At 41.9% G+C, this 21397-nt stretch overlaps 1 protein-coding gene across 1 annotated transcript in view; it reads right to left on the bottom strand.

The window, feature by feature from the left end:
• RAP1GAP2 (RAP1 GTPase activating protein 2) overlaps nucleotides 1-21397 on the bottom strand; it is a 169661-nt gene that overhangs the window by 104666 nt on the left and 43598 nt on the right. The window contains exon 2 of the mRNA XM_087926211.1: nucleotides 18108-18192. Coding sequence (XP_087782337.1) covers nucleotides 18108-18192 — 85 coding nt within the window. The remainder of the gene's footprint in view (nucleotides 1-18107; nucleotides 18193-21397) is intronic.

The following is a 21397-nucleotide window of genomic DNA, read 5'->3' as shown; positions in this document are numbered from 1 at the left end:
CCCCGCAGGCTGGCTCCAGCTCCCGGGTCTTGAGTTTGACACCCCTGTGCTAAACCATTTCAATCCATAATGCAATGCATTTGTGAATAAAACACACCCGGAAAAAGCATCAGCAAGAGAAGAGAAGGCTGGAGAAAGATAGCTAAGGGGCAGACAATGCCATTCTCTCACTGCTCCGGCTGTTTATATTTTAACCACTCCTTGCACATCAAGGTCCTAATTTCCTATCCCCATTATTCCCAGAAGCAGCTTGTCCTCATCAGCTGTGAAGAAGAAGGCTTGGTTCTACTCAGTGTAAGGCATCCAGAAAGTATCCATGATATCAATCACTCCGAGATGTTATCTCTCCAATTGATTTATTAGAAACAGATCTGGCATGTCAAAAGCAATTTCCCAAGTGAAAGTTTTTTCAGCTTACACAGAATCCACCTCTTTCCTCCCTTCTCTCCTCCCACTTCTACACTTCATAAATCACAAGAACCAATTAACTGCAACTGGAAATTCTTAATATGACATACAGAATAACCTTGAACTTTTCAACTCCTCTAACTCTCTTAAAAAAAAATGTGGCAGCTGAATTTCAAAGCTGACCCTCAGCTCTCTACAAATGCCACAAACAGCCTGCCGGCCTGCCTGTGTCTCTGAGTGCTATTGCAATCATCAAATCGTTTCCTTTTTAAAAATAAATAAAAAAATAAAAGGTTAAGTCTTCCAGACTTTTCCACGGGAGCAATGGGGTGCTCGGGCCCTTTGCTTTCTTTCTGCTCAGGATCATTTAAAGCCGAACAACGTTGATCAGCGAGAGCTGTTTTGGTTAATGAAATGACCAGGTCAGTGGACACACACACACACAAACACACACACAAATGTATCAGCTCATACACACTACCCTTTAAAAAAAAAAAAGGTAAAGGTGTCCCTGCGGGGGGACTAGTATTTTCCCCACAACAACCATCCTGTGAGGTGAGTTGGGCTGAGAGAGGGTGCGATGATGGGCCCAAGGTCACCCAGCTGACTTTCATGGCCAAGGTGGGACTAGAATTCATGGTCTCCGTGAATTCTAGCCTGGTGCCTGATGATGGTGAAAAGATTTTGCAAAAGTATCAACAAAAGAGAATTATTTGTTGATCAGGGTTGAACTAAAGGGTCCTGGGTACTGCCCAGGCTTGGTGGGTTTTCTTGCAGACATTTCATTACCAAACTAGATAACATCTTCAGTACAGAAGTACTGAGGATGTTGCTTGGTTTCAGTGGTGGGATTCAATTTTTTTTTTTACTACCGGTTCTGTGTGTGTGGCTTGCTGGGTGTGGCTTGGTGGGCATGGCAGGGGAAGGATACTGCAAAATCCCCATTCCCTCCCCACCCCACTAACCTGCTTTCCAGCTCCGTTCTCCTGTGCAGGGCAACAAAAGAAGACCCAGCCGATCAGCTGGGACTTGGGACGCAGAGAATAGATGGGGGCGAGGCCAGTCAGTGGTGGTATTTGCTGGTTCTCCAAACTACTCAAAATTTCCGCTACCAGCTCTCCAGAACTGGTCACAACCTGTTGAATACCACCTCTGCCTGGTTTGATAATGAAACGTCTGTGAGGAAACCACCAACCTCAGAGGTCACCAAGGACAGAGAGTTGCAAAGAGCTAATCTATTGCCCAGAGAAGCCCCCTCTGTCTTGTCCAGAGAGAGAATTCCAAAAGACTATGCTACTCTGCAAGGCAGAAATTCATTCTCATTCTGAATTTCCAAGGTTGCATCTTGAATAATTAAGATTTTTCTCCAGAGATTCCCGGGACAGGATATAGAGATCTCTGAGAAAAGCCATTATCACCTGATTAATGTGATTAATTTTAAGTTTTCCCAGTAAATGACCCACAGTTCTCATCTCTGGAGAAACGAAAATGAGCAGTGTGATTCAAGCACTGCTGTTTGGCTTGCCAAAAGTCCTTGGCTGCATTCACAAAACAGACATGTGAAAGATTATAAAAAGAAGGGAAGAGAGCACAAACAAGCAAGAGATAGAAAGCAAATTCATGGAAATAAATGACACCTTAACCTGGTTTAAGATAAATCCAGGAAGAAGCATTGCAAATACTGCCAAGACCCCATCTTAATGAATTCACTATAAATCAGAGTTTTTCAAATTTGACAACTTTAAGGAGCCCCGGTGGCGCATTGTCTTAAAATGCAGTATTGCAGGTTAACTCTGCCCACAGCCTGGAGTTCAATCCTGACGGGGCTCAAGATTGACTCAGCCTTCCTTCCTTCCGAGGTCAGTAAAACGAGGACCCAGATAGTTGGGGACAATATGTTGACATTATAAACCACCAGAGAGTTCTGTAAAGCACTAGGAGGTGGTATATACGTCTAAGTGCTATTGCTATTTAAAATGTGTGGACTTCTTTTTCCTTTTTATAACCCGTAATCCCTTGCTTTGGGATGGTACTGAATGGAGCTGAGCATTTACTGGCCAGATGCCCTTCCTGATGCCTATGAGAAGTTCGCAGCAGATACATTCTCTTTTCACACTGAGTGAGAAACACCAGTTGCTACCTAGGGTTGAACTCTCAACCTTCCGAGTGGGAAGCGAGAGTTTTCACCCTCTAGGACACTGGGCTGCTCAGAACTCACAAAACTCCCCAGCCAGCTTTTCCACTCCCGAAATGAGAAAAATAGTGTTCCATTTTGTCTTAGGTTCTTCCATCCTTCCAATTACCCACCTGTGTTGGCTAGGCTAAGAAATAGCCAGGTAAGTAATCCTAATATTTAAGCAGGGATTTGAACTGATATTTTTGGCACCTCACCCGTTCATGTCATCCAAGAGGCGTGACCAACCAATGGAGCCTCTGGGTATATAGATCAGTAATCTTATCTGTGAAATGAGAATATTAGCACACCGTCCCATCCAATAAACACAGTGAAGAGATAAGAGGGGAGGGGAGGGGGAAATGTTTGGGGATGTTGGCTCTCCATCCAACTTCACAAGAAAAACAGCTTATTGTTAAAAACCCAGGGCAAAAATCACCTGAAAATGTCCTTTGTGAATGGAAAAATGGGTCAGTCATGGAGACCGTATAGAAATTCCTCCTGTAAACATGAAAAAAAGGAGGCCAGATCCAGGACCCCTGTTGACTTTGCTGAATGGGTTGGCTTTCCACCCTTGCTTTCTACTGCTGCTCAACGATATGGGACGTCCTCGACTTACGCCCACAACCGAGCCCAAAATATCTGCGGCTAAGCCAGACAGTTAAGTGAACTTTACCCCATTTTACACTCTTTCTTGACACAAGAAAGTGAAGTGTTAAGTGAATCGCTCCCTTTGTTTTGTCAGGAACACGGTTGTTAAGTGAATCTGGCTTCCCCATTGACTTTGCTTGCCAGAAGGGTCACAAAAGGGGATCACCATGAGCCCAGGGACACAGTGACCGTCATAAATATGAACCAGTTGCCAAGCATCCAAATTTTGATCACGTGACCATGGAGATTGTAAATGCGAAAAATGGTCATAAATCACATCTATGGAGATTCTCCAGTGGTGGGAGTCAAATTTTTTTACTACTGGTTCTGTGGGCGTGGCTGGGTGGGTGTGGTGTGGCTTGGTGAGTGTGGCTTGGTGGACGTGGCAGGGGAAGGATACTGTAAAATCTCCATTCCCTCCCCACACCACTAACCTGCTTTCCAGCTCAGTTCTCCTATGCAGGGCAACAAAAGAAGACCCAGCTGATCAGCTGGGACTCAGGAGGCAGAGAATAGATGGGGGCGGGGCCAGTCAGAGGTGGGATTTGCCAGTTCTCTGAACTACTCAAAATTTCCACTACCGATTCTCCAAAACGGGTCATAACCTGCTGAATACCACCTCTGAGATCCTACGTCTGCGATGCCGAACCTATGGTACACGTGCTGGAAGTGACATGCAGAGTCATCTCTCAGGGCACACCAGCCATCACTTGTTGCTTTTCCGGGTTCTGGTGTGCATATGCACACCAGCCAGCTGGGCTTTGCATGCGCGGGAGTGCCAAAAACTGGAAGAGCACCTCACCAGCTCACATGCACGCTCTGGCCAGCTGGACTTCATGCACGCATGCGCATTAGAAACCGGAAGACCAGGTGCCTGGTGAGGGAAGCTGCTCTTCTGGTTTTTGGCACACACATATGCATGCACACATACGTTTTGGCACTCAGTGCCTTTTTGGTGCCGAAAAGGCACTCAGTGCCGAAAAGTTTAACCACCACTGTCCTACGCCATCCAGGTCATGATTGTCCCAAAGGTGGTTTTTTTCAAGAGGCAACTGGACTTTCTGGTTTTGTTTTTTCTTTGAAGACATTTCTCTTCTCATCCAAGAAGCTTCTTCAGCTCTTCAGCTTCTTCTTCAGCTGAAGAAGCTTCTTGGATGGGAAGTGAAATATCTACAAAAAAAACCCAAAAAACCCCGGAAAGTCCAATTGCTTTTTGAAAAAGTACCTTCCGTTCCTAAGTCACTTTTTTCACTGCTGTTGTAACTTTGAATGGCCACTAAACGAATAGTTGTAAGCCAAGGACAACCTATCGATTGGATGCCTTGAAGCCGAACTTGGTTGTTTGCGAACAGGTTGCAATCTAGAGAATCTACATGAACAGAGATACCTTCTGGTCCACCTGATTTCCACTCTGCCCCCTTTTGCCCTCTGGGAGTTGGCAGACCAGTTTTCAAAGAAAGCTCCTCACCAGGCATCCTGCCCAAAATTCAGATAAAGCGATTAAGAATCCCCCAAGAAAACAAGAAAGAGTTGACAAAAATGACAGGTTACTTCTTGCCAGGATTAATTGGTCCTTTTGCAGACTGACAATATGGCTCATTATGAACCCAAATATTTATTTTGTGGCAAAAGAGAAAGACGGGCTGGAGGTCTATAACCACCCACTTGGGTTTCAACCCAAGCAGGCAAAAATGTCACTTTGCAACTGGATTGAGCTTTGCTATCTGTTGCTGTGCTTTCTTTCTCTTTCATTCTTTCTTTCTCTTTCTTTCTTTTTTTCTCTCTCGCTTTCTCTTTCTTTCTTTCTTTCTTTCTCTCTTGTTCTTTCTTTCTCTTTCTTTCTTTCTTTCTTTCTCTTTCTTTCTTTCTCTCTCTTCCTCTTTCTTTCTTTCTTTCTTTCTTTCTTTTCTCTTTCTTTCTCTTCCTTCCTTCCTTTCCTCTCCTCTCTCTTTCTTTCTCTTTCTCTACTTCTCGTTTGGAGAAAGTACATTTTCTCCGGAATCATTTGGTCTTGCTGTTAAAGCTGTGATTCCCAAACTTGGCGTGTCTTTAAGACATGTGGACTTCAGCTCCCAGAATTCCCCAGACGACTCCCAGAATTCCCCAGTTTGCATGTCTTAAAGTTGCCAACACTGAGAAATGCTGTGTTAAACGGTTTTTCTCTGCACAGCTGCAGGAGGAAAGGCTCTTCCTAAATCAAAACTCTGGCCGTGTTCCATAGGCACTTGTTATTCTATTCTACTACTTGTTGTTAATGGTTTTGTTAAAAGAGAGACATTTGCTCTTGCCTAACACAGCTACTGCAGACCTTTCATTTAACAAACAATTATGCCAGAATTATACTCAAATCTATCCAAACGGTATGTGTATACCATTACCAAGAAAGCTCCTTTACTTCTTTGAGAAAAAGCACACACACAAAAAAGCACACACACAAACACACCATTCTGACAGTTCTCTATATGTCCCTTCCTGCAGCCCCATTGAGGGACCGCAGCTGTATAGCTCCTTAAGCTTATTCACGGCATATAGTCCACTAAAATGCATCAGTCCATGAGTTCCGCTCCCAAGAGGGGATTTGAACCCTTCAGCTCTGGATATGTATACAGGTAGTCCTCGAGTTACGATCATAATTGAGCCCAAAATTTATGTTGCTAAGTGAAACATTTGTTAAGTTGAGTTTTGGCCCGTTTTACAACTTCTCCTGCCACAGTTGTTAAGTGAATCGCAGCATTTGTTAAGCTAGTAACATGGTTGTTAAGTGAATCTGGATTCCCCATTGGCTTTGCTGGTCAGAAGGTTGCAAAAAGTGATCACCTGGGACTCTGCAGCCGTCATAAATAGGAACCACTTGCCAAGCGTCCCAATTTTGATCTCATGACCTTGAGGATGCTGCAACTTCAAGTTCCTGGGGATCCACCTCTCTGAGGACTTGTCCTGGCAGATTAACACCACTAGTCTGAAAAAGAAAGCTCACCAGCGCCTCTTCTTCCTGAGATTACAGAGGAAGAATCACCTCTCCTCAACTATTCTGACTAATTTCTACTGCTGCACAGTTGAGAGCGTCTTAACTAGCTGTATCTCAAGTTTGGTATGGAAATTGCACTACGAAAGAAAAAAAGGCATTACTGAGGGTGGTGAAAACCGCCCAACACATTATAGGGATTCCACTTCCTGCCATTGTGGACATTCAGAGGAAACGATGTCTGCGTAAAGCCCACAGCATCCTTAAGGACCCCTTCCATCCAGCCCACAAACTGTTTACTCTTCTTCCATCTGGGAGGAGGTTCAGGTGCCTGCAGTCTAAGACCAGCAGGCTAGGGAACAGCTTTTACCATACAGGGGTCGTTTCCTTGCTGAACTCCTCAGTTCGTTTGCCCCCACACATATGCTGATGCTTCCCTTGATTATATATGATGTATTTTGTATAATTCCCTGTGCATTTGTATTTTTATTCAACGTGTCCATAAACATTTTGTACAGTTGTATATGTTCATATAGGTGCAATCACACTTATCTTTGTGTGCTCATGTACATACATTTTGTTGTGTTTTCCATTGACATATTCATAGATGCCTTGCATATTTGCATACATATTTGCATACATATATTTATTTTTTACTGCTGTCTTGCACTCTGGTTGGATGCTAACTGCATTTCATTGCCTGTATCCATGGCAATGACAATAAAGTTGAATCTAATCTAATCTAAATCTAACTGTCGTAAGTGTGAAAAATGATCATAAGTGCTGTTGTAACTTTGAACCATCACGAAATGAATGGTTGTAAGTCGAGGAGTATCTGTATTTGATGATTCCCAATAAGGATGCAACTGTTCATGTGCTGCCTCCTGGTGGTCAGTTTAGCCAATTACACTCAGAGGTACAGTAGTATTATAGTGTATAAATAGCAAATTGGATTTTAAATATAGGCAGTCCTCACCTTACAGACATTTGTTTAGCATCCATTCGAAGTTGAAAGAGACTGAAAAAAAAGTCACTTTTGACTGGTTCTCACACTGAAGACTACTGCAGCCTCTCCATGGTCATCTGGCAACCAGTTTCCAATTTTAAAAAGCCCATTGAAATGAATGGATTTAACAATCAACATATTTGCTTAACAACCATATTGTTTGCTTAATAACCAGCAAAAAAATGAAGGCTGGACAATTACTTCCAGCCTCATGGATTCCTTGACTTACAACCACAATGACTTACAATCATAATTCCAGGTTTAATTACAGTTGTAAGAAGGACTATCTTATGGAAATGTTTATAACGTGATTTGAGGTACCCAAAAGGCAACTGGACTTTCTTGGATTTTTTCTTTGAAATTATTTCACTTCTCATCCAAGAACTTCCGTTCTTTACTTCAGCTCCAGCTTCTTGGAGGAGAATTAAAATGTTTCCAGAGGGGAAAAAAACTAAGAAAATCCAGTTTGGTGGGGGGAAAAACACCTTGGGGACAACTGTGACCTGGATGGTTGAGAATCTCCATATATGTGATTTGGGGCATTCACAAACTCTTAGAATTATTGCCATTAAGTTAAAATTTTGAAAAAAAGTACCGTACAAAATTCTTTTTCCAGAGGTAAAAAGAATTATTATTATTATTGTCATTGACTTCTTGTTGTTTACATCTTTCCCATATGGTTGCTAGCACTAATCTCTTTGCACTACAGCAAAAAGCATATTAGCAATTCTACGATCATGTTCCAATATCATCTTCAAGCCCAGGGGATGAAATCTAGATTGAAAAGAAACCATTAAGCAGAGTAGAAAAAAAAGGGATAAAGGAAAAGAAAATTCTACAGCAGCCAGGATTTCCAGCTGTTACCCCCCCTTCTCCTCCCCCCTTCCCCCGCTACAACATACAGACACAGTTTTGAAGGCAGCATATCGGCCTGCTTGAAAAATTGAGATAATTGCAACTGAAGAAAACATATCACTGATTCTCCCAATCTGGAGACCTCACTAAAACAAAATTGCATTAATCCATCTTTGTGGGTTTAAATTTCCAAAGTTCAGTATTATTCTTATGGGAGAGATAGCGACTGATGTCTTCACTGTATTTGTAATTTGTTTTCTTGGCATAAACGTGTTGGAACAGAATGAAAAAAAGGACTCTAAACATGGACAGAGCACATCAGAGAATAAGGTGAACTCGATCAGCCTCTGACTGATCCATGTCAATTTCTCAAATCATCTTTGATGGAGCTGACCTTAACTTTTCGAAACCAAGCAGTGTGAGATCCATGTAGCCATGGCCCCAGAATTTCTCTACCTTCCCATATCGTTAGACTAACATTTAAATCAGGGCTCTCCAACCTTGGCAACTTTAAGCCTGGTTCCCATTGTACGTAAAAGCCATAAGTGAAAAATCATGATCATAGTCATCATAAAAATACATTCATCGTGAATCGTAAGATACAACGCTTAGCGATAGTCATAGGATACTAAATAAGGAATCAATCTACATAGCAATAGCACTTAAGACTTATATACAGCTTCATAGTGCTTTACAGACCTATCTAAGTGGTTTACAGTGTCATCCTATTGCCCCCAATCATTTTGACCGACCTCGGAAGGATGGAAGGCTGAGTCTACCTTGAGCCTGGTGGAATTTGAATTGCCAAATTGCAGGCAGCCGACAGTCAGCAGAAGTAGCCTGCAGTACTGCACTCTAACCACTGCGCCACCAAGGTTCATAAACACCACCTTAAGTTATTTATCAAAATAATAAAGGTGAGATACAAATAATAACTAACTAAATAAATAAATAAAAAACATAAAGATTTTAAAAAAGGACATGACCTCCTTTTGCTGGGAGTCTACAACCCTACTTTTAGATTATTATTATCATTATTATACATCCTTCATCAATTACAGACAAGCAAAAATCGGACTTTAAAGAAGCAGGATAGGAAAAGTACTGGCATCTTTGAACTTTGGTGCTGGAGAAGACTACCATGGGCAGCCAAGAAAACTAACCAATGAATGATTGAACAAATCAACCAGGAGTTCTACATCAAGGCACAAATGATCAACCTTAGATTATCCCGTGTTGGATACATTATGCAAAGCCAGCTTTCTGGAAATGGGTCTGATGTTGGGGGAAGTGGAAGGAAAAAGAAGAGAACGTCCAGAAGGAACGTGATATTACAGTGAGAGTGAGTGCACCACTGAGAGAGCAGAATCAACAGGTTAGGACAAACTTGGGCATTTTACGCCCCACCCCACCGCTACATCTGGTCCTTTGACTGTCCCTGTCTAACTGGGTGAGGTTAACTGAAAATTAGAAATCAGATATAAATAAGTGCGCCACAGGGGGTGAGAGAAGAACTCAGTCAGGTAGAACTCTGCACAGTCCCTGTGAGCTCTTTCAGTCGGCTTGCACCCTCTTGTGGCCCCCTTGGGAAAATTAATTGCCCACCCCTGGGTTAGGGACACTTGTTTTCTTTATTGTATGGCACGTTAACATCATATTTCAGTAAAAAAGAACACAGGGGTAAAATACAAACCAGAAAATAAAAATAAAAACCTGAAATCTTAACAGGAAGATTAGAAACATATATCTAACTTGCCAATATATTTTTTTTTACTTCATTTGTCACAGGCAGGAAGTCAGTGAAATCTCCATTATAGGCCTTATTTTGGCAGTCTGACACTATATGTTGGATAGTTTGTTTTTCGGGCCCCCAACAGGAGTGGGATTCTACAGGTTCGCATCTATTCGCTAGAACCGGTTGTTAACATTCTAAGCAATTCGGAGAACCAGTTGTTAGAAGAAATTACTGGCCTAATCCTGTAAGGAAGGCAGGAAGGAAACATTCTGGTGTTGCTTACAGAAACTGCCTCTCCGTTAACCCTGATTACATTCTTGGCAGGACCAGACTTCCTGTCTCAGGAACATCTCTGGAGTTTTTTCCCCCTCCTTTGCTGGTACTTTGCTTGTGTGGAGTGACCACTCAAAGTTACAATGGCACTAAACCATTATTACCATTTTCCACACTTACGACTGTTGCAGCATCCCCAAAGTCATGACAGGGCAGGTGAGGAGATGTGTGCCTCAATGTGAGTGATGTTGAGTTGGCCACGCCCAGCCAATAACATGACCACCAAGCCATGTCCACCCAATCACATGACCACTAAGCCACGCCCACCACCTAAGTCATGCCCACAGAACCAGTTGTTAAAAATTTTGAATCCCACCCCTGGCCCCCAGTCACAATTTGGTGGTGGTGTTTTGCCCTGTCTATAGAGGGCCTCTGTGCATCTACTATGACCAGTGAGAATTCGTTTCAATGTTATTCATATCACATGGAGGTGCTCAAATAGCAATAGCATTTAGACTTATATGCCTCTTCATAGTTCTTTACAGCACTTCTAAGTGGTTTACAGAGTCAGCATATTGCCCGCAACAATCTACGTCCTCATTTTACCAACCACGGAAGGAGGGATTAAGTTGGTCACGATCGAACTCCTGGCAGTGGGCAGAGCCAGCCTGCAATATTGCATTCAAACCACTACGCCACCAGGGCTCCATATTGAGGTGGTTTTTCCAAGAAGGGTTAGAGACAAATAACCATGAAGAAAATCTATCTACCGCAGGGGTGGGGAACCGTGGCCCTTTTATGACTTGTGGACTTCAACTCCCAGAGCATGCCTGGCTCGGGAATTCTGGGAGTTGAAGTCCACAAATCATTCCTATGCCTGTTTCTGAGTTGACATTAAGAAGGCTTGCTGTCAGGGTTCTGACGATTGCCCTCATTAAATCACGAGTCTCGAGCCAAGCTTCAAAGGAATCCAAAAGATTTATTAGGAGCAACATGTCTGGCACTAAACCTAAACCGTATGAAGCCAACTCTGAGATACGTAGTTAACTATAACCTATGACCCTGTTTCCCTCTATCCCCCTGGGTGTGTCCCAAATAGTTCCCCACCTCTGATCTACAGGACTGCTAGGAGTCAATAATAAATTGATAGCACATAATCAGTTAATCAGTGGAAGAGAACTGCCATCTAATCTTTTACCTCAGCTATCAAAATGTCTTGGTTAGGCCTGAATCTGGTTTGGTTTGGTTTTTTGTGTGTTGTGTTGTGTTTTGTTTTGTATGCATTTGGGGGGCATTTTTTGAGCCGAGAGTGGCGCTGCGAAATCTGCAGGATGGGGCAATTGAAAGGATAATGGCGTTTCACCTTGCAAATTCGTTTGCCGATATTTGATTCACTTCAGAACTATGAATCAAGGAAATCTTCAAGTACCCCTACCTGAAAGCCAGCCAAGCAGCATGGGCAAATTAAATTTCCTCCCGCTTTTCATCTTCACGTTATTGACCTGGAGGTCTTTTCACTAAATATTCTCCAAGTGTAGGAAAAACCTACTCAATCTCTATTGAAAACTGACATTACTACATTATTTTGTAAAGTGAAGAACCAATGTGACCCTCTACCTCTGACTAAGCTACATTTTCCAATCTCTTTCATAATGGGCCATGCAATTTCCCTTTTTTTCAGTCAACATCGTCCTCCATCAATATTTGCATATAAGGAAACAACATACTTGAGTCAAGGAACTCCAGAAATGGGGCAAGATAGATAAAAAGAAACAATAGGTACAGAGTATAATATAATAATATATAATAAATTTATTTAAAAATAATAAATGGTGTAGGATAAAACAAATAATAAATGTTACAGGGTATGCTGCTTGAGTAGGGGGTTGGACTAGAAGACCTCCAAGGGCCCTTCCAGCTCTATTCTTAGTGAAACTTTCAAGTTGCTAAGGTTAAAAAAACACTGGGGTAGAAGAAGACTGCAGTTGATAGAGAAAGAATCTGACATCACCGCACCTCATTCATGAAAATGACTCTGCAATCCTGTCAGCCTTTCAAAAAAAAAAAGTGAAATAAAACTCTTTCTCTGCAGCAAAGAGGAATAGAAAAGTTGGAAGAAGAAAAAACAAGCAGTATAATAAATATCCAGTTATCTTCTCAAAGAAGACTGATGATGACGCCTCGTGGTTATTCTTCATTTTTCTTCCCTTGCATATTTGGTCTGGCTCAGAAAACTCTTGAAATGAAATTTGAAATAAAAATACATTAAGGGACTATAACTTGACTGGCACTGGATATTGTTAACCAACAGGGCTGGTTTCTTTTATGCTTGTTCCGATGTTGATACAGCCTTTCAAATGAGCTATAATTGAGTTAATGTCATCGTACAGTATTTATGGTTACTGTCTCTCAACTGTCTGGTATACGAAGGAGGCTAGGCAGAGTCTCTTTGCTGGAAATGTGTCAAGCCAAGTTAAAAAAAAAAAAATGTGGATTAAGGATTATCCCTGGGATGGTTTCCTTGGATTTGGCTTTGCGAATGGCATCGGGGCACAGAAAAACAGGCCAAGCAAATAAATAAATAAGTGGGAAGCTAGTCTAAACATCTGGATGCAGACACCACGCACTCAGCTTCAGCTCCCATATGGAGCGGAGAAAAAAAACAGCCAGATGGTAACCCTATTTTCAATCGGGGCTGGGTGACAGCGTGGGGTATTTCCAGTTGCTAGGGAACTGCAGTATCTCTTCTTCCCCAGAACCAACATGAAATGTTCTATGTAGTTTTGGAAGGACAAATACCATCTCGTGATTGTTTCTAATGTCTGGGTGGAGAGGGGGGATGTAGCTGGAAATGTTTCAGACCTCATTGTCTACAACTATTCCCCCACCCCCTCTCAAAATCAGCCTGTCAGTTCTACCAGAGGCCTGATCAACTTGCATCAGAAAGGAGGAGAACAGGGCTGGTATTCAGCAGGTTCTGACTAGTTCTGGAGAACCAGTAGTGGGAATTTTGAGTAGTCGGAGAACCGGCAAATGCCACCTCTGACCTCTCACAGCTGATTGGCTGGGTCTTCTTTGGTTGCCCTGCACAGGAGAACGGAGCTGGAAAGCAGGTTAGTGGGGTGGGGAGGGAATGGGGATTTTGCAATAACCTTCCCCCCAGGAGTGGGGAGGGAATGGGGATTTTGCAGTATCCTTCCCCTGCCATGCCCACCAAGCCATGCCACGCCCACAGAACCTGTAGTAAAGGATTTTGAATCCCACCACTGGAGGAGAAGAGGTATTTTGAAGAGTGCGGCGGCTTGGTATACCCACTTTCAATATTACGGCTGGTCCTGGAGTTACAATGTTTATGGAGATTCTCAGTCATCCAGGTCATGGTTGGCCCAAAGGTGCTTTTTCAAGAGGCAACTGGACTTTCTGGTTTCTTGTTTAAAGATAGCAAGGTCCACTTTTTGGACATAGAAGACTGCTGGTTTGAAGGAGGGGGTCAAAGAGGCCATCTTGACATAGTTGAGATAACTGAATAGACTATCTCAACAGAGGGAGGAGGATACAATATCATCTATCTCCAATCTAGAACACAGTCCTTTCAACAGTTCCAAGAAGGCTCCACACCTATTTGCAGCACTCAGGTGACCCTGAGGACACAGATAAACCTCCAGGTGACCTTAACGACCCAGTAAAAAGAGGCAAATGACCAGCTGTCTGCAAGGAGTATAAATCCTTCCATTCCCCACCACCCAGTCAAAGCCGAAGAAGCTTCTTGGATGAGAAATGAAACGTCTTTGAGGAAAAACAATGAAAGTCCATTTGCCTCTTGAAAAAGAACATTTGGGACCCGAATTACAACAGCTCATTTAGTGACCTTCCAAAGTTAAAATGAAAAAAAGGGACTTGGGTCCATTACAGTATCCCTGTGATGGGTCACATGATCAAAATTCAGACACTTGGCAACCGGCTCATATTTATGACCGTTACAGTGTCCCAGAGTCACATGATCCCCTTTTGCGACCTTCTGACAAGCAAAGCCAATGGGGAAGCCAGATTCCCTATACAACAGTGTTACTAAACTTCACAGCTGCAGCAATTCACTTAACTATTGTGGCAAGAAATACACTTCACTGTCTCACTTAGCAACAAAAAATTGGGGTTCAATTGTGGTCATAAGTTGAGGACTACCCACATACACTTAGTTGCTTTTTTGGAGGCTCTTCCACACTAAACAATATTATCGGCTACCATTCAAACAAAATCAAAAGGAAAGGACACTTAGGCAAGAAAAACCAAAAGTACACATATAGACCGGGTGAAACCAGGCTCAATAGCAGTAACTGTGAGAGGGATCTTGGAGTCTTAGAGGACAACCAGCTAAACATGAGCCAGCATTGTGCAGCAGCAACCAAAAAAGCCAATGCAATCCTAAATTGCATTAACAAAGTAATACAATCAAAATCAAGGAAGTACTAATACCACTCTATAAAGCCTTAGTAAGACCACACTTAGAGTACTGCATCCAGTTTTGGTCACTACGTTATAAAAATGGTGTTGAAAGACTAGAAAAAGTACAGAGACGAGCAACCAGATTGATTAGGGGACTGGAGACTAAAACATATGAAGAACGGTTACAGGAACTGGGCATGGCTAGTCTAGTGAAGAGAAGGACCAAGGGAGACATGATAGCAGTGTTCCGATATTTGAGGGGCTGCCACAGAGAGGAAGGGATCAAGCTATTTTCTAAAGCAGCCAAAGGCCAGACAAGGAATAATGGATGGAAAGTGAACAAAGAGATTCAACCTAGAAATAAGGAGAAACTTTCTGACAGTGAGAACTATCAACCAATGGAACAGAAGTTGCCCTCGGAAGTTGTGGGAGCATCATCACTTGAGACTTCGAAAAAGAGATTGGACTCTCATCTGTCAGGAATGGTGTAGGGTCTCCTGCTTGGGCAGGGGGTTGGGCTAGATGACCTACAAGGTCCCTTCCAACTCTGATTATCTGTTATCTGACTACCTCAAAAGTAGATGAGCCCAATGTCTTTATGCTCAAATGCTCTCCAAAATGCAGTCCTATCATTAAAGTAATTTCTGCTAACTCCACTCCTTATCTGAATATGCTTTGTTGCACCCAAGGTACTAGGGACCCAGCTCAAAAGATTCCTATTCTGGACAAATGATAAGAAGACCGAGCTCTCTTGAGAAGTTCATGATAACCAGAAAAGGGAAGAGAAGGGGAAGACAGTCAGCAGTAAAGTAGATGAATTTGATTAGGGTGACGATGGATGCACCATTAGAAGATCTGAAAAATCAGATTGGGAACACTCCATTCAGTAGTGATAGATCTTTAGTAAAGGTCTATCTGTTTAGTTGCTAAGGGTTGACACCACACAATGGAACATAATGCATCCTACAAAAGTAAGTTTTCTCTCTTTCTCTCTCTCCCTCCCTCCCCATTCTCTCTCTTTGTGTGTTTGTGTGTATAAGATCTGAAGAAGCAGGTTGGGAACACTCCATTCTACTGAAGGTCTCTCTATTTAGTTGCTAAGCATAGACACCAACATGATGGAACATAATACCTCATACAAAAGTAGGGGTTTTTCTTTCTTTCTTTCTTTCTTTCTTTCTTTTTCTTTCTTTCTTTCTTTCTTTCTTTCTTTCTTTCTCTTTCTTTCTTTCTTTCTTTTCTCTCTCTCTCCCTCCCTCCCTCCCTCCCCTTCTCCTTCTCCCTCTCCTCCCCTCCCTCCCCCAGTATGTTTCTGTGTATAGTTGCTACTCTAATTCCATACCTGCTGCTTAAAAGAAAGGCCTCAACAGTCTAAACGAAGTTTGAGATTCTATGTTTATTAACATGGTATATGCTAATAGATTTTTTTTTAACATTTATTTCCATCAAACTCATCGAATTTGGTACTTAATGCATTTTGATGTGAAAATTCTGTCCTGATACTCATCATTTGTTTGCTGCTCAACGCACAAGTTAGAATTTGTCGGTGTCTGCTGCCTTGTGACTCACTACATTATTTCTTATGGGGAAAAATTGATTGGTATTCATCATTTTTGGTACTCATCATACCTCCCAGAACCAATTAATTATGAGAACCAAGATACCATTGTAAATAGTATTTCTACTATTTATCTATCTATCATTTTACTGTCTGTCTGTCTATCTATCTATGTATCCATCCATCTAATTATATCTATCTATCCATCTAATTCTTCCTATCTATCTATCTATCTATCTATCTATCTATCTATCTATCTATCCATCTAATTCTATCTCTCCATATCTATCTATCTATCTATCTATCTATCTATCTATCTATCTATCTATCTATCTATCTATCTATCTATCTATCTATCTATCTATATGATTTCTTACCCAAACCAAATGTGTAAAAAATGAAAATTAATAATAACAACCAGGAGGCACACCAACACTCTTGAACTCTATATTTATTCTAGGTCTCTCACTACCAGCATTCTCCTCTGAGGCAGAGAAAGTTTAACTTGAAATTCACTATATAATCTACTTTCCTCCTTTAAATTATTTAAATACCTTGATGATTCCTGAAAATTATCAGGAAGGAAACTAAATAGAAAAAAAAATGTTTCTAGGGCCAGAACTCTATATTACAGACAATAATTGCATATATTTATATGTTTATAACCAACTTTATTTTTAAGGTTCAAATTTTAGAACAGACTCAATTATTCATTGCCATAATACACTAGGTTTGCTAACATGGATGATTTTAAAAAGAGATTAGAGCATTTTCTAGAAACAAGGATGTTTGCCATTATGAAAGGAATGTAGGGAACTGCCATACCTAGAGGGAATAACTTCTGACATCCAGATCCAGGAGACAAATAAACTGAATATTTTTATCCTGATTGAAGTAGAAACCTACCCTAAACACCAGATAGGTCACTGTTAAGAATGGAAAGTAATAGGTTTGTGTTTATATGGTAGACTTCTATTAATTCCAAGATGCACAGAGTAAGGCAACCCATCTGAGCAGGGTGATTAAACCATGAATTTGGACTGTTTTCCAGAGATCTGCATGTACTTTTCATCCCTGCTTACTGAGCACGATGGCCAGCGTTAATGGGAGTTGGAACCACGATGATGTTGGAGAGACATTTCCTGTCCCAGTTGTTTTTCAGTAATAATAACTATTAAAAAGGAGGTGGATTATTGCAATGTGCTTGGTATCAGCCAGCCTGGCCCTACCAGTAGACAGAGTAAGGCAGCTATCCCAGGACATAAAAGCTGGGTGCTGTCAACTCTTCCTCAGCTGCCCCTTATGTTAAAAGCCTAACTTGGTCTAGATCCAAAGCAAAGCCATCTGCTCCCCCACCAGCTTGTCTGTTCATTAAAACCCACTGAAAGTTCTGCATCAAGGACTCGCTGCTTCTTAGGATGAGAGCAATAAGGCATTCTGGGTGGATAGTCCACATTGTTGGAAAACCTAGAATTTGGGTGACCCTCTCTTCCAATTTGCGAAGTCATTGGAGGAGGAGTCAAGGTTGGCTTTGGTCTCACCCAGGAGGCCCACAAGGTTGCCAATTTTGGAGATCCCTGGCCTAGTGCCCCCAATTGCACCCTTTCCTGGACCAGGAGGCAATTGCTGACAGTCATGTCTTGCATTATGCAATGCAGTTTACAAAGAGCTGCCCTTGAAGACTACCTGAAAACTCCAATGGATCCAGAATGCAGCAGCATGCACTGCAACGGGGCCCGTAAGTTTCCCCATGTAATATTATTTATTTGCCAGCTTCTTCTCCTATTTCCCTGCCATCATCTTCCGTGTGAGGTTGGGACTTCTGAGCCATACGTAGCAAGAGATCCTCTTTGAGCTAAATAAGCAAGTACTTGATGAAGGTGTAGACACAAATAGAAGATGGGAACATTTCCCTTTCTTTTGAAAATGGGTCCAACAGAAATGTAGTCCCCACCCCTACCTCCCTAAGGTGGAAGATAAAACAGCCAGAAGAAGACATACCACCGCACCTCATAATATGTACAATCTGTAGATCCTTACCTTCATGCTTGGTGGGGCTGTAAAGGGTGGAGATAAAGGTCTCTCTGGAGTCGTTGCATCTGTGCTGTTCAGTGCCTCCTGTTTCCTGTAATAAAAAGACATTTATCTTAGTTTAACTTAGTTTAGCTTAGATACTTATATATTGGAAAGGGAAGGGAAGGGAAGGGAAGAGAAGAGAAGAGAAGAGAAGAGAAGAGAAGAGAAGAGAAGAGAAGAGAAGAGAAGAGAAGAGAGCACAAACTTTGAAAACGTTACACCAACGAAACTTCTTCACTTTTTGAAAAAATCTGGAGGGAGGAGGGATTTCTAATTCTTGAGAGTTCACACTGAATCAAGGCTCTGCCCCATTACAATTACCCATAATAGCAGAGGAGGCCTTTCACCAGAACTTCAATGGAGCTCATCATACCTACTATGAAGGCTGCAGGTAAACTCCATTTGCAGGTAATTTCTAGACACCGGAGTAGCTGAGAGTGAGCTATATAGAGCTGGGTTTCTATGGTGACAGGATTGCAAAAGAGATCCTTCTCTCCCCCCTGTTCCTCTCCCCCCCCTCACAGCACACACACACACACGCAGACACACACGCCTTGTCCCCGGTTCCTCCATCTGCTCTTATCTATTGACTCGGCAGTGTTTGCTCATATCTTTCTCACTCTCCACCTAAAGGACACCATGCATGCTCGAACAAATCTAGTGATGGCTATGCCAGGAATTGCCAAGGAGTTGCACCCAGGTTTCTCGTGGTCTGAATCAGACTGAAATCATGAAGGAAAGATAAATCGCACACAAGGGAGAAGTTGCAAAACGGGTATAAGGAGGGCACAGAATAGGACAACAGACTTTCAGAAGGAGGGGAGGTATTCTCTCACATTCAGAGATGAGGGCACAGAATAGGACAACAGACATTTTCCCTTCTGTATGTCTTCCCTGGACACTAATCTCACAATCGATACAAAAGCTACAAGTGGCACGAAGAGCCATGGAAAGATACATGCTCGGCATTACAAGATAAGACAGAAAGACCTGGGTGTGGATCAGAGAACAAACGAAAGTATACAATATTCTCAAGAGTGCAAAAGAACTGAAATGGAAATGGGCTGGTCACATAGCAAGAAGAACTGATGGCAGATGGGCCAAGGCAGTCATAGAATGGATCCCACTTGATAAAATTGTCCACGAAAGTGACCTAAAACAAGATGGACCAAAGATCAAAAGCAAGATATCAGCAGGCCCAATTGGCAAAAGGAAGCTCGGGACGATATTGCTTGGAAACAAGCGGAAGAGGCCTTCATTCTGTAGTAGAGAGACAATGGCTAGATGATGATGATGATGATGATGATTAGTTTCAGATAACATAACAGTTGGAAGGGACCTTTAAGGTCTTCTAGTCCAACCCCTTGCTCAAGCAGTAGAACCTATACCGTTGCAGACAAATGGATGTCCAATCTCTTCTTACAAACCTCCAATGATGGAGGCACCCACAACTTCTGGAGGCAAGTGGTTACACTGGTTACACTGGTTTCACTGGTGATAGGTGCACCATTGGAAAGTCTGATGGACCAGGTTGGGGACAGATTGTCCTGGAGAAAATCCATCTGTGCTAAAAGGTGACACAAACTTAATGGCATATAATCAGTTGATCAATGTATAAGCTGTGCTCTATTTTTACACAGTCTTGGCATCCCTCAAAGGGCGTAAACACCCCAAACTGATACAGGAAGTCCTCAACTTACAACCATTTAGTGAGTTTGAAGTTATGATGCTAAAAAGTATGACTTACAACCAATCCTCGCACTTACAACTGTCATGGCATCTCTGGGGACATGTGATCAAAATTCAGGTGCTTGGCAGCCAGCATGTATTTACAATGTTTGCAGCATCCTGGGGTTGTGATCACCATATGAACCATGGCGGTGCAGTGGTTGGAATGCAGTATTGCAGGCTAACTCTGCCCACTGTTAAGAGTTCGATCCTGATTCAGCCTTCCATCTTCCAAGGTCATTAAAATGAAGACCCAGATTGTTGGGGCAATATGGTGACTCTGCAAACCACTTAGAGAGGGCTGTAAAGCACTGTGAAATGGTATATGTCTAAGTGTTATTGCTATGGCTATTGGTGTCCTTCCCAGCCAGCTTCTGATAAGCAAAGTCTACAAGGGAAGGCAGATTTACTTAACAACTAAATGATTTGCTTAACAACAGAAGTGATTGGCTTAACAACTATGGAAAAATGGTCATAAAACTGGGCACAACTCACTTAACAACCACCTTGCTTAACAACATAAATTCTAATCCCAATTGTGATCTTAAATCAAGGAGCACCTGTAGTCCATGTTTTGTTTCATTGAATGAAAAAGATGTAGAAACTCCAAGTGCTTTGGTGTGAATTCCCTTTCAAAGCCAACTCAGTGGTTGAATGGGATTACAAGACACTCGAGTGATAAGAACAGGAGAAATTTAAAAATCCTGGTGGAGTAAGCCAATAACCCATTAAGCCTAGCCCTTCTTGGCTGCACAGTGGTCAACCACATGCATTCAAAGATCTCATCAAGATGACCAAAAAGGGAAGAGCCTTTTTTCTGCAATTGTTCACCTAGCTATGATTCCACAGATGGCCAACAGCCATCAAGATTAGTCATCACTGACAGAGCCTCAGTCTTCTCCTGAATTTGTCCCATCCTCTTTAAAAAAAAAAACAACTCAGTGGATGGTCTTCATTATATCCGATGGCAGTAAATTCAACAGATTAATTCTCCCATTGTGTAAGGAACCGTTCCAGTCAATCGGTGTCCCTTCTCTCCAGCATACAGCTTTAATAACGTATAATCATAAACCCTTCATTTGTAGCAATGGGTGGTTGATTTGTCGGTGTCTGAATCAATTCTTGTTGCCGTTTTATTAAAAGGGCAAAGAAAGAAGACTTTCGAGCACCATGGTTCACATTTTTGAATTGATTTGGTATAAAACATCAACTGCAATGCCCTTCCTCCCTTTTTTTCAGTTTTTTAAATTGCCATGTTTATCCGTTTGGAGGTTGGGTTGATCCTTTAAATGCTGTTGCTTGGCATCTACATTTTCTCACATTCAGCATAATTTACCTGAGGATTTTTCTCATGTTTGGCATAATTTCTCTGAGCATGTTTATTTTTAAATAATGGCCAAAGAGGGAGAAAGATTTTACCCCTGTTTCAGGTTTTCAAAAGTTTTTTTTTTTTTAAAGTAAAACTGCAGATGATTAAGATTAGAGGAATAATCACCTCCACCATCACTTTTTCAATAAAGGACTAT

Source organism: Pseudonaja textilis, chromosome 1, assembly GCF_049901715.1.
Source record: "Pseudonaja textilis isolate UNSWEBS1 chromosome 1, rPseTex1.2, whole genome shotgun sequence".
NCBI classification, from domain to species: Eukaryota; Metazoa; Chordata; class Lepidosauria; order Squamata; family Elapidae; genus Pseudonaja; species Pseudonaja textilis.
Note: the sequence above shows the minus strand (reverse complement) of the source record. Positions and strands in the feature narration are given on the sequence as shown.